Here is a 14,524-nt window from a genome sequence, read left to right as displayed (position 1 = left end):
CTTGGTAGGCAAGAAAGGCTTCTTTTGAGCTATTTCCATTTTTTGTTTGCTGAGACAGATGCCTTGATCTCATTATTAGAGACAAGCACTGTTCAGCTGTGTTAATCTGCTGTGTGTTATCTGGGAATCTCTACTTCCATACTAATAATTACTTGTATAAATAAAGTAGTTTTACCTTTCAGCACGTTTTTCACAAAACACATAATGAAAATTTCCACCTTACTGAAAACTATTAGGAACAGCTTGAAGTGATTTCTTTTTCTGCAAGTTTTTTCTTTAACAAACAAAACTATTAAACCAAGACACTTGTCTTACTGCCAGATAATATTAATAATTCTGTTGGTTCAATATTTGCATTATTCATTTTATAATTTCATTCCAAATAAGGTAGGTGAGTCTGTTATTCTGGAATTCAAGGACAGAAAAATTTCAAATATATGTAGTTATAGACCAGGTTCAGGAACTCATTCTGTATCTCCTAAAAGTACAAAAAAAATAAGATGCAAAATTCGAAGGCACCTTGCTTCATATATCATTAAAAAGAATCCCTTCAATAAATTTGATTCCAATTACATGAGAGAAAACTAAAGCATGACAAAAATTGTTAACTGCACACTGCAGATTGTTCTGCCTTTCTTACTGTCCAGTAGAAGCCATAGGTAACTGTAGTCAAAATGTCTCAAAGATTTTATTCCCCATGATAGGGAAAATTCAAACAAAGCCCAAAGAAAATATTGCCAAACTCTTGCAAGCCTTTTTCAAGCATGGCAGCAATATAATCATATATTGTTGAGAAGAGAACTTCTGCGTGGGGGTCATCCCTTTAGCCATACTGCTCTGAACCACTCCTTTCTCAGAAAGGCATCCTGCTCTACAATCTTTCTAGGGTAGAACCTATTTAAGCCTTTCCTGCCCTTCGTGTACCCATAGTATCATGCATGAATATCAAACAGCAAAGAAATTAATAAAAATAGTATCAGGAGACTACAAAACATAATACAGCACAAAAAACTCTAGATGGTGCCTTATAAATATAAACAAGATATTCTGGTACTGTGTTATCTAGGGTTGTTAGCACAGAGCTCAGTTTCAGTGTTAATTCTGGTCTATACACAGTGGTACTTTTTCTCCCACCTCAGCCTGCTTCTCATAACAGACCCATCTATAAAATCTCCAGCTTTGCAAGAAGTATTTGCACAAAAAAATTCTAGGGGAAGTGCTAGAATTTAAGTAATCTATTTTTGCTATTTTATTCACAAGATTTTACAGCAGCTGGGTGAGCAAAAAACCACAGAGAAATAGGGAAGCATTACTAAGGCCTGTGTGCTCTTAAACAGTGTGGACAATAAAGAGGACAGAGTCTGAGCAGTTACAGATTGATTATTACCAAGTTAAAATAGTAGAAGGACAAACTTCAAAATAACCTAGCAAGGTGAAAACCTTCAGGTTTTCTTTCTACCTTTGTGAATAAAATTAACACTAGGTTATACAGACACAAATTGATTAAAAAGGAGAGCATGACACACAAGAAATTAAAACATTACTTTGTAACTTACACGCTTATTTCTTATGGTATGTTCACATGTCTTCCAGTTGTAAGGATTTATTTGACCCATGGCTCTGTGTACTAAATTAGTCACAAGAAATCCAAGGCTCCAACAAGGGTTACAGTTTATATACTATTAGCAAGTCTGAACACTGCATTCGACTAAGAACAACCATATAGGCAAAGAGACACTCAGACTAAGGAAACAAGATATGACAAGGAGCGGCTCCTCAAAAAAACCCCCAAAGAAAACAAACCCAAAACCCAACAGAAGAAGAAAAACAAACCAAAAGCAACCAGTAGAAGACAGTCTTACAGGAGACTAAGCAAGTAACAGGGAGTATTTGCAGTTCCTTCACTCATTATTTTAAAGCCCCAAGATAGAACTGTGAAATCTTTCTAAGATTAATGTTACACTTTGCCTCACCAAATAAACTTCTAAATAAACAGAAGAGATTAAAAATGAACCAATGATCATTTTCTATGTCTCTATCAACAACTCCTTCCCTCCCAAAGCTTTTACCTTTAAAGATTTAAATACAGCTTATAGATTCTTTGCATTCAGTAAACACTGAAAAAGCACATAGAAACCAAAACTGACTAAAGCTTATTGTGCATTTGAATTTAGAATATATGTGATCCCCATGCCTCCTTGACCAGTGAATTCTATCTATCCTAATGTTTTGTAGGAGTCTGAGATGGCGCCTTTTGAATTTGATTTTGTGCAAAAATACACACCAAATCTGATTTCTGCTACATTAAGGAGTCCTCTGGTAAAATAGATGACGCATGGAATGAAATAAGCTGTAGTTCTAGAATGAGTCTTTAAGCTTACTTCCTTTAGTACTTGACCACTAATATTAAAAACTACTGGATCAAACTACAGTTTTAATTGGATATGTAGGACATGATACAGTGGTATAGTTAAACTGCAAGTTAGATGCTAAAATACAGCATTGATTTGTATTCTTTTACTGGAAATATTTGTAATATGAAACTAGGATACAATACACTCATTTTTAATGCATATTCCGTACAGACCAAAGCTACGGCTGTCACCAGGTTATGCCCAAAGCACATTCTTCAAATAAAAGATTAATTGGTTTGCTGTTTCTCAGTCTAAAATGAGATTACAGATGAATCTAATTCACATTAATAGTGATGAAATGTTGATTATACAATTCTTACACTGCTTATTGCTAATGCACACGCACAAAACAGTCCTACCATATCATTTTTCAAAATACCCTGATGTCTAATAATTTAATGAATTGTTATGTATAGGAACTTGCCCAAGAGCACAAAAAAACAGCTCCACTTAAAAACTTTGTTTTATTGGATGAAACGTTTGTGCTAATAAGAAGACCAGATCGGATAGAGAAAAGAAATTTCATTTTGGAAATAATATACTGATTCCTCAGATTATGTTGGAGTTTTCTGGAGATTTAGTTTCTCATCAGAACACAAGCAATATCAATTATATTAATGTGTTTATAGTTAAAATGTGTCAATGCATTTGTATCCCAAAAAGTTACTTCCTCAGCAGTCAGGCAACAGAAGTTTTCATTAAAATCTTGCATAACTTTTGTTGGCATCAGTGATCCAAATGGGCTAATGCTCCAAGTCAGGATTATCTTTTGAGTCTTTGATTGTTCAAATACAGAGTCAGAATGCATATCTGGACTAATATGAAAAGGCAGTAGGTTATAACAAGATGACCATGTGAAAGATACATCAGAGACAGAACAGCCCTTCTCTCTGGCTGCACTTCCTTGACAAAACCTTGAGACAGCAAGCAGGTGAGGAGTTTCATTTGCTATATAGAAAGACAGACACAGAATTATTTCCTAAGAGCCGACATAAAAAAGTCATCTGCAACTGGACAGATTTCTGAAATGCTGACAATGGAAGTCATGTTGTTTAAATGTTTAAAGCCCTGTGCTGTAGGTCACTATTCCTCTCTAGTGAACAGGAGCTGTTATATCCCGCCTTGCATTGATTTACCATTACTGAACGGATTCCTCATTTTAACAAAACATATCATTAGATGCTAGGTAAGTCTTTGACAATTCTTTACACTGGCCTATGGAATTCAATGGCCACCATTAATTTCACTCTGGTATTTATCAGCAGAAGCTTTTTTCCTGCATGAACCAATTTATTTAATTGAATAGTTTAAAGGGCTCCAAAACCACATACAAAAGATGAGGTTATAGCTAACAGCTTTCAAATATACTTAAAAGCTTGAATCATTAGCAGTTGCTTAAACTAGGAATTTTTAAGTGCAAGCCAGAATTTATTGCAAACTAGTCTTAGTATTGTGATTTTTCACATTTCATTTTTTCACAAATACAACAGGCAGTTAAAATATTGTGCTGTATTTAGGACCAAAGCCTGTACTTTGCTGCCCTTCCACTTTCCAGTTTTTGGCATTCCTGGAATATTACATGCATCATTTCCTCAATTTATTATCTGAGTATTAAATTCTTAAACACATTTATCCTCACAATTCTCTTAAATGGTAAATAAATCCAGTTCCTCAAATTTCACAAAAACCCGAGGCACGCAATTCCAGAAGAACTGGAATGCTGTAATGCCATTCCAGATAAGAAATTTTTGGCTCCCTATGCATTAGAAGTAAGAGGCATCAAAGGATGGCACATGGGAAACTCCTTCAGTGCAGTAGCTATTGGGAGATTGCAGCCCTACACACAAAATGCACCTGGAGGTGAGAGGATCTCCTTTCTAGCTCTTAAACATGCAAATATTTTGATATTCTCACAAAAAAAGGGAAAAAAATTCTGTAGATGGCTCATTGCTGAATGCCCTGAAGATAAGCAATGAGTTGCCACTGAGCAAGATGCAGGTTCAGATCTACTCCAGGAGGGAATATCCAATTTCTTTGTGTCCAATCAGTGGGCTAGGGAATGACAACAATGGTATTATCCCCATACTTCCTCTGATCAAAGAAGTTCTGCACGTGACTTGGTATGGATTAGGTATGTATGTCATAAGATCAAACACTACAAATGAATAATGAATGCCAGCATAGTTCCTATTAGCTTTATGCTATGTGGATATAAAAGTGAATAAATTAATTTTCAAGACCTGAAAATCACCACCTGTGACACATAAGAGTGGAAAACAACACCACATTGACAACCTGTTAAATGGTACTACTAACCTGAGATTATCCCTTCTTGCCTTTTCTACACAACAATAAAGTCCAATATACTTTTTCAGAATTATGATGAGTGTAAAAAAAATTCAGGAAAACCTAAGCTTCTCTGAAGAACTGAAGAAAATCCTGCAGAAATTAATAGTAAGATTGCTATCAATATGTTTGGAACAGGTCCAAAATTATTATCTCTGACATTAACATAAAGAAATTGCAGCTGTTTGCATTTATAATTCCCTTTAGCAACAATGGAAGAATGTACTAGGACAGAACAGAGTTAACCCTTTCTCAGGCATGCTTTACACGCAGAGTCTGGGTTTTAAAAATTCCTTATCTTGGTTTCTGGAAGAATATGAGTTTGGTAACTTGGGTTTTTTCTTTTGCTGTGGTTTTTGTTTGGAGTAAGCAATTCTGTCTGTATATAACCACAGAAAAATATGGCATTTTAAATTATTCATCAAGTTAAGTTGTTCTCTGCATTTGATCACCCTTAACCATGAAGTAAGGGTGCAGGAGCTTCAAAGGAATAAGTACCTTTCTGAAAAAAAAAAAAAAAAGGCCACAATTATATCATGTACTACGAACTTCAAAGATTAAAACTGAATGGAAAATTCTGAAAGTTTGCATTAAAAAAAAAACAACAAACTTCTATTCACTTCAGTGGAAATTTGTGGAGTTAAATAAGATTAAATATCTCTAGATCTAACCTATTAATTCCAAGTAAAGAAAAATGCAATGCAATACACTGCAATGATGATGCCAGCCAACAGTCAGATTCTTTTACTTTGGACCAGAGGGCACAAAGTCAGTCTTGAACTATAACTTAAAAACCCAAAACAATATTTAACCTTTACCTTGATATTGCACAAGATGCCAACTACTGTACAGCCCATAAATAGAGTATTTAATAAAATGACATACCTATCAGACAAATTACTAAATCCAGACATATTTACTTGTTTTAACAATTACACTGGTTGTGGACTTATCCCTGCATGGGTTTTTAATAATTTGTGCATATCACGTGTTACAAGACACAATTATATTCTTTCATATATTAGAAATCATAAAATTATTTGTTCAGTTTCCTATGAACTCATGTTTTACAATGCATATGACAAAACCCTACAAGCCAAAACAAGAATACTTCTGCTATTTACATATTGTGATAAATAATGTAACAAACATAGGTGGAAATGAGAACAAAAAAATATAATATTAAATACAGTGAAAAACCTCTTTTGCAATCATTCTGTATGTTTTCTGTCTCTTTCAGGCTACATTAAATTCTAAATATGTAAAGACATCCAGTCTTCTTTACAGTATGTATTTATGTAGTTCAGATCATGGAGTAAGAAAAAGTCATAGCCAGTACAAATGCTTATGCATATTTTTCTCCTAGCAAAGCAATTTTCTAGTTGTTTTTTGAATAACCATCAAATAACTTGGTTAAGAACAAAATGATAGTAAAAATTATCTGTTACTAGACATACAGAAAAAAAATGCCCCTTTCAGAGAGTGGAAGTAACTCCCCTGAATTCATAACTTGTCTGATATTTAATTAGAATTAAACATCAATTGACTACTAGAACCATACCAGCACTTTTTATGTAACAGGAATGTTCTTTTCATCTAGTACAGAAAGTTTTGAAATAAACCCAAAGAGCTAAATATGTTTGGAACACCTGCATCTGCAACCTTCAGTTAGCTCCATTTTAGCTGTAAATCTGTCAAAATACTTCATTGAAATACACCCTGAAAGTTCAGGAACTTGGAAATTAAGTCCACATATGAACTTAACAGCTGGAGCTTCTTTAGTTACAATGCAGCTTGAGCTAAACCACATAAACAAAATTATTTCAAACAATATTCATTGTAAGCAAAGTACAAACTCATATATGACAACCACTGAAAGTGTTTTTCATTTCAAAATTATAGAGACACCTCTTTGTATTGTGGCCTGAAGCAAGTATCACTGATCATTTTCAGTATGCTGGAACAAGGATATTGGTAACAAATTTTCATGACAGACACACACACTCAATGAGATAATAAATTAGTTTCCCAAGTGAAGGCTCACTAATAAGATTGGATCTAAAATTTAGGCCACTTAATTTTAAGACTCAGCTAATGGGCTAAAAAAAAAAAAAAGAGTATAACTTCATAACATAAATTCAGGTTCAATCTTTTTTACCATAAACATTAGCACCATTGTAAAGTTGCAAAGAGTAAGCTTCTTGTAAAATGAAATTATCTAATTGTAAAATGCATTTGATATCTCCTTGCAGGGAGGTTATTTCTAAAAGAAAAATAAAATATTCTGTATTACATTATGAAGTTATAAAATTTAAGCAATTAATTTTTAGTGCTGTGTAAGGTCTGATGTCACTGGAAAGATAAATTTGTAAAACTTCTTTCCAATATGATTTATTGATTCTATTTCAAATAAAGTGCTTCTTTTATTTGCAAATACCAGGCCTATTATACAATCAAAAAACTTTACCTTTTCTTCTTTAGTATTCAGAGGTGACAAGAGAGTGTGAAAATCCTTGAACTCCTTGACAATCATATGAGAAAACTCCTAGCCTGATAAAGTTAGAAACAGGACATTTGGCTTGTCTCACACAGAAATAAAGTATTGTGAACTCTACTCCCAGCTTGCTCTGATTTCTAGAGGAAGTTCTTTTAAAATAATATACCAACAAATTTTCCACTTACAAAGAAAAGAAAATTTTCTGAGGGAGATGCTTTACAAGGCTGTGTAGTGATAGAACAAGGGGCAATGTATTTAAAGTGAAAGTGGATAGATTTAGCTTAAACATAAGGAAGAAATTCTTTATTGTGAAGGTGGTGAGGCACTGGAGCAGGTTGCCTGAAGTTCTGGATGGCCCATCCTTGGGAGAGTTCAAGAGTGAATGAAGCCTTAAGTATCCTGGTCAAGTGGAAGGTGTCCCTGCCCATGGCAGGCAGTTGGAACTGGATGATTTCTAAGGTCCTTTCCAACCCAAGCCACTCTATTATTTTTAATGTATTGCAAATCCCCCTTCTCAGTCTTTCGGAGTGTCCAAAACTTACCATTTCCATTCTCTACTCTGGCCAATGGCTCTCTGCAAATTGCTGTCTTTCTCAAGGGATTAATAGTCCTTTGAACTTCTGCCAGCAGCACTGCTTGCATTGCCTCAACAATCTGTCATAAATGCAAATTATTATTGGATGATATCAGTACCTCAATTATTTATCGAAGTATTTGACAATTTTCACCAACTTGAACAAAATCTGGAGACTGTCCTGGTCAATGTCATTAGAAAAATAAGTGATATTCACACAGTGATAATCCTGTGTCTCTACATGCACACCAAGGAAAAAAAAAAAAGGTTAACTAGATAGCAATAAAATAGTGTAAGTTATCTGTCAGGACTTCTTCCCAATAAACATTCATTTTCTTTAATGTCAAATCTAGAATCAGTCACCTACTGCCTCCTTGATTTCAAGGATAAACAATTACTAACAAAATATAGCAAAACACAAGGTGATAACAGCTAATAAGTATCTTCATTCTTTTTTTCTGATGTGCGCAAAAGTGCTTGACAGACTGAGTAATGACCTTGTTGTCTTGGGGTGACTTGGTTTTGACTGTTTTAGAATTTCTGGTATCTAATCTCTCTGATAAAATTAAATAATGTTTTGTTGTTAGTAGTGATGCTCTATTCCTCTAGCTCAAACATTTGTCTGCAATAAAGGCTACTACTACCCCCAAATTTTTTGTCTAACACAGAGAGAAATATCATTCCTCCAATCCCTCTTATGGAAAAGAAGCATCCACTGGAGTTGTGAGCAGCCTGTAAATGGCACTTGCAGTAGCTGATGTACCTCATGTGGGCATTAGGACAATACAATGTGGAGACTGTCTGACAGAATTAATATTTTCCTTCTCTTTAGCAAAAGAGTGCCATAAGAACTAAGGACATTTTAAGATGTAAAGACACTCATAAAGCACGTGAAGACTTTAGACAAAAGACCTCAAACCTTTGTAATTCTTAGTCTAAATTTCAGTATGATGTACCTTCTCTGCATTTGGTATTTCCTTCAGAAAAGGAATACAATTTTTCCCATTTGGGAAGTTATTCATTCTCAAGTACAAGAAATTTCCTAAAAAATGGGGTGAATCTAAGGTTTCAACCTCAGCTTAAATATGAATTTAAACAGAATAAAAAACTTTAAGTTCAATGTATGTTTTTATAAACATTTTAAGCTTATACGCTACTTATATTATAAAAAAAGCTATTAAAATTATTTAAGTTTCATATGGCTAAAAGTTGATATGCAGGATCCTTAAAAATGCCTGGAAGAGAGATAGTCTCAACTCACTAATCAATTATTTGTCCTCAAAAACATCTATAACTGCCCTTGTAAATTCAAATCATTAAGTGAAACAAAGGCTGAGGGTGTCCTTTGTGACAAAATCCTTTATTGCAGACAAATATACCATAGTCAGGTCCACAACATAAAAGTTCACTGGAAGTGAACCCAGCCCTATGTGATTCAACATAGCACAAACCTTCATCTTGTTGTAATAGAACTCTACCTTACAGGGGACACCAAAGTCATTTTCCAGTTCCTCACATCTATACTGCCCTGAGCTTTGGGGATTACAGATCCTGACTTTGCAGCAGACTCTTACAATATATCTATAATAATTAAGAAAGAGAAAGAAACACGGACACATTTTCATTGTCCTGGGAAAATTTTTGACAAAACGATTCTTACAGAGGTACACAAAAGAGATCTGCCAAGAGCCTGTCACTAATCTGGATCAGATGCTCTTTACTTGTACCGCTGCTGTGCATACCAGGCAGCATCTTAAAGCAAAAACTGTAACAAATGGCACAACATGATGTGACTGTAGAGGCATCTGTAGATGTCTCTGCATGTTACTTGTCTGTGCCTGTATCTGCATTTCCACAGTGCTTGGTGTGGTCTCATGTTTAGTTTTTTCTTCTCATGGAATCTTACTCCAAAATTTATATACCTCATTTACCCTTATCACCAAGTTTAACCATCTCCAGTACTTTTTCCTGTTTCTAACATGTAACAAACCTACATGAGTACCTTTCATTTTCTCTGATCACTTCCACTTAATCTTTAGTGTCCTTCTAGATATAAATTAGCTACCTTATTGACTACATATGCTTTCGTTTTTCTCCCCATAATTGCAATTGCTGTTGAAAATACAATGTGTTTTTTAGTTTGGATTGTTAAATGTGACAAATGATGCCGCTTCTTTGACTGAGGAAGTATAAATAGCATATGTCAACCTATAAATACTGATATTAAAAGTGAAAGGTAATTGTTTGACTCTGAAGCAGCAATAATACAGAATAATTCAAAAAGACAAGTGAACAAAAGTTGAGATAAGTTGTACTGTTACATCCATACTAAATTATCTTGGCTTTCCTTTCTACACTTTATCAATTACTTGCAAGGATTACTATTCTCTTTCTGATGAGTGTGTTTAAGGAGAGAAGTCAATAGATATCACTCCTGGTTATTGCTCAGGCCATAACCTCTACAGGTGTGAGCCTTGCAGAAACTGCCTCCCAGGTGCCTCCATAACAGAGTCACATCATGGGGCAAAAATACACATTAAAACATCAACTTGAATGACCCAGTCTGCTTCGCTCTAATTCTGCACAGTAATTGTCAGAACAGTTGTCCAGATACTTCTACTGAACTATATATTTTTCTTCATATACCTATCTGGAAACATGAACACACATGCCATTCCTGGGTGGGATGTGGCAAGGAATGGCTATATTTTATCTGAAAGAACAACAAAACAGATTATGACCTTTCCTTTCAAATCATCTGGGGGAAAGAAAATACTAAAAAATATTTTAAAAGCATTAAATATATACATTTAAAAAATTTTATTCAAAAAATGACCTCCTTACAGCCTTCAACTTCAATGAGTCAGTAGACCCTAAATAAAAAATTAGCAGCAGGTTTTTTTCAGTTTCTTTGTTTGCACAGAATCTGTTACAGTGCTGTAAGGAGAAGAGGAACCAATAATTGGTAACTCCGTTGGGTCATGTCTGGGAGTCAGTATCTTTCATGGAAGATCACAATAGAAAAAAGTTTTTAAAAACAGCCTAAATAGTGATGTTTTTGGCAAATGTACATGAGTGCTTAATCAGGCTGCTCAGAATTAATAAATTGGGCATTAAGCTGTGATTGCACAAATAAAGTTTTAACAAAACCATCTTATTGTCAACAAAAAACTATAATTTCATATAAACCACTGGTCACTAAATATCATACCTACTGACAACATTTTTTTTTTAATCTTAAAAGTTTTATGGCATTTTGGTGGCAAGCAATCTAAAATCTGTGCTGCTAAGTGGGTTATCAAAGCTTAGTGCAGCTACAATGCTGTAGGTGAGTAATGTTAAAATTTGAGAAGCATTGAGAGCATGATATTTGCAGTGCTTGACAATTTCAGAGTCTTACATTTAAAGTCTTTTCAGGTGAAAAAGTGTGAGGCAGCTTATTCCATACCTTATCTTTCAGCACACTAACCTCCTGTGCTAGATGAGACCAGTATCATTGTGCAACTGATCATTTGTTAAATGCATTCAAAAATATAAATACCTAGATCTCACATAATCAGTTATGCTACAAACACAACTTCATAAATATATTAACTACTTGCTGAAGAGTTCCAGTGGCTGACCAGGTCAGTAAGAGATTTTATGCATTCCACATGACAACTGCAGTTATTGAGGTTTGAAAAGGAAAGGAAAAAACACTTATTGTAAGAGAAAGGGGAATGAAAAAGAATTCAGAAGTAATACGGAAGATGTGCAGACAGTAGGAATAAATAAACAAATATAAGCTCAAGATGCAATGCTGAGATCAATTGAATGTGAATATTTGCAGAAACTATTTTTGTCTAACAGAATAGGGAACTATTACTGAAGCACCCCTGCAAAACTCAGCTCTGGAAAATATGCTTCGCATTTGAAGTAGCAGAGAGTTGCATTCAATTTCAAAAGTAATATCATACACTAGATTTGTAACAGGTATTTCCCCTTTCTGGAATGAAATCCATTGTTGTTAGAGTTTAACATCTTGAGTTTTGTATCCCTGAATATTAACTCACTCAAACAACAACACAGCTTTATTTAGATGCATATTTCCAAAATGAAAAATGGTCTCCAGATTTGACTGCTTAGATTGTTTCACTGCTGCCTGTCAACCCTCAAAAATTATTTATCTCTCAAGATTTCAGATTCTTCACTAATAATGGGGATGAGCATCATCTGACCTGAAGAACCCATAATTACATGACTTGCAAGTTGTTCTTAAAGACTCTTGTAATAATTAAAGACTCAGGATTTTTGCTCTTCCCTAAGGCATTTTCAGTTTCTTTTATAATAATACATTAATAAAGGACACTGTCCTTCAGCCTTTTGTTTTCCTGGAGCCAAAAATGGCATTTTTGATGTAAGTTACATGTGGTTGCTAGAGAAAAAAAATAACTCATTCCTTAAATAAATGCTATGAATAAGAGCACTTAGATGAAAGATTAGTAGGAGTTTGTCACATCTAAACATTTACTTTAAGGCATACTTCATACTATAATACTAATCTGCTTTCCACAGACCTGAATGGCATGACTTATGTGATAATTTCCCCATAAATTATAACTATTAGGTCAAATTGCAGATTCCATATACTAAATTACAGCAAATAGCACTTAAGGATAACATTGCTACAACTGACACAGGATATTTCCTACCTTTACAGATTGGTCATTCCAACAACAAATGAGTTTCAGCAATGAAATGCTCCCAAAGTCTGGGGAATGATATCTACTCTTACCTGAAAAACACACAGATAGTTTATGAACTGACAATATATAGAGAAGCACACAAACAGAAAAATATTTTAACATTTTTGAATTTTCAGCAACATACCTGAAAAGATCTGAAAAAATGTAATTTCTTAGAACATGCTTTCATCCAATACAATAAGCACAAGGTGTTCAGACAATCTATTACTTTAACATTTATTCTCATCCCAAATTCAATTAGTGTTGGGTTTTTGGGGGGGTTTTTCTGTTTTTTTTTTTTCTTTGTTTGGTTGGTTTTGGGGGGTTTTTTTGGTTTTTTTTTTTTTTTTTTGGTTGATTGGTTTTTTTAAAACAGGGAATTGATATCCCATGAAGCATTCTTCATCACAACTTTCTAAATATGTTAAGACTACTTTCTGTGTTTTGGATTACTTAACTATGCATTCCCTGTCCTGCTGTCCAGTCTGTCCTTGATGCTAAAGAACAGGTTGTTCCTAGAATCTCTGCTATCTTCAAGTTTCAGATCAGATTTTAATTTGTAAATCTGAACAACTGTATGAACTAGGAGATATGGCATATGAGTTAGATTACCTTAGAATTTTTAGGTCACTCAGTAAATCTATTTTTATGCTCATGAACATTTTAGTCACCATTTCCATGTGTTTCCTCTACTTGTTTTCTATGGTCACTTGATTTTATGTTCCATCTCTTTTTTCCAATGGACATTTCTGCTGTCATTGCAAGTTCTACAGCTGTGGCACATATTAGACTCAGAGAAGAAAAGGTAGCTAATTTTTGATGGGGATATTAAGGTTTACTTACACAGCACAGCATCAAGATTTGATGTAAAAGAATTTGTGTTTTCTGTCTAGACATGGCTTATTCTGTAAGAAGAACACTATATTTTTCAGGTAATAGGTACTGAAAATGTCCATATTCTGTTTAGGTTTTTATTTAAATGTTATTTGGTTAGTTACAATCTGCAAACAAACCGAGGCTGGCTTGCAAAGCCAAGACTGACGAGCGATGGCCTGTGGGACATTAACAGGAACAGATTACTTTATTCTGCCCTGAGCCAGAAGTCTAAAGGCATTATTGAACACTCAGGATGGCTCTTGTATTACTAAGGCAACAGTTTGCTTGGAGGGCTGTATATATTATTGGGTGGGCACGTAATGGTGATGAGGGAGATGGGGGAAGGGGATGAGGGCAGTGTTTGTCTTATTACATTGCTGTTTTTCTGATTGCTGGAAAGTGTCTTTAGAAACTCAACTAAACATCTTGTCATAACAGGAAAAATATCATTGATTCCAGTTAACACTTTGTTTACACATTTTTCATGATATTCACAAAAGAAACAGAGTAATTCAGTTTCTCTGATCACAGACTGGACAGCATAAAGAGCAACACTTTTTATCATTATTGAAATTCAATTCCATATTTTAGCAACAAAAAGCATGCAAAACCAGAACACTTAGAAGTTAATACTGCCAATTCACATACTTACTGCTTGGTAATTCTGCATAAAAATTGGGGCATGAAAGTGTTATGTCTTCTACATTTCGCCATTTGTCATGTGCAGATTCTGGTTTCTGTGGGCTTAAAGAACATGAAACTATTAAACAAAACCTGAACACACATACGAGAAATCTTATGTATTAGGGTAGAGTTGGGGTTTTTTTACAGTAGGTACTCTGATATCAATCATTATCAACCCCAATTAAGTCTCTCCTCAGAAATCACTTGCATTCTTTTGTCTACAACTTCGGATTGAAACATTCATAAATATACAACACTGAAAAGTCCTATCCAAACGCAGGAACTTAAGCCTAATAAACTTTGAGCCAAATGTGAAGCTTTATTTTGCAATAAAGAAACAAATTTATATGTAAAGAACTGAATCAAAACACCATTTTCACAAAAGAATTTATTTGGGTTTTTTCCTAAT

At 34.3% G+C, this 14,524-nt stretch overlaps 1 protein-coding gene across 1 annotated transcript in view; it reads right to left on the bottom strand.

Annotated features, from left to right (window-relative positions):
* Positions 1 to 14,524, bottom strand: part of WDR72 (WD repeat domain 72) — a 92,117-nt gene that overhangs the window by 30,938 nt on the left and 46,655 nt on the right. The window contains exons 15-17 of the mRNA XM_041418783.1: positions 14,084 to 14,175; positions 12,523 to 12,605; positions 7,800 to 7,911 (exon numbers count right to left, since the gene is read on the bottom strand). Coding sequence (XP_041274717.1) covers positions 7,800 to 7,911; positions 12,523 to 12,605; positions 14,084 to 14,175 — 287 coding nt within the window. The remainder of the gene's footprint in view (positions 1 to 7,799; positions 7,912 to 12,522; positions 12,606 to 14,083; positions 14,176 to 14,524) is intronic.

Source organism: Onychostruthus taczanowskii, unplaced genomic scaffold (assembly GCF_017590055.1).
Source record: "Onychostruthus taczanowskii isolate IOZ18803 unplaced genomic scaffold, ASM1759005v1 scaffold6, whole genome shotgun sequence".
NCBI lineage: Eukaryota > Metazoa > Chordata > Aves > Passeriformes > Passeridae > Onychostruthus > Onychostruthus taczanowskii.
The sequence above is the reverse complement of the archived record's forward strand: the minus strand, read 5'-3'. Positions and strand labels throughout refer to the sequence as shown.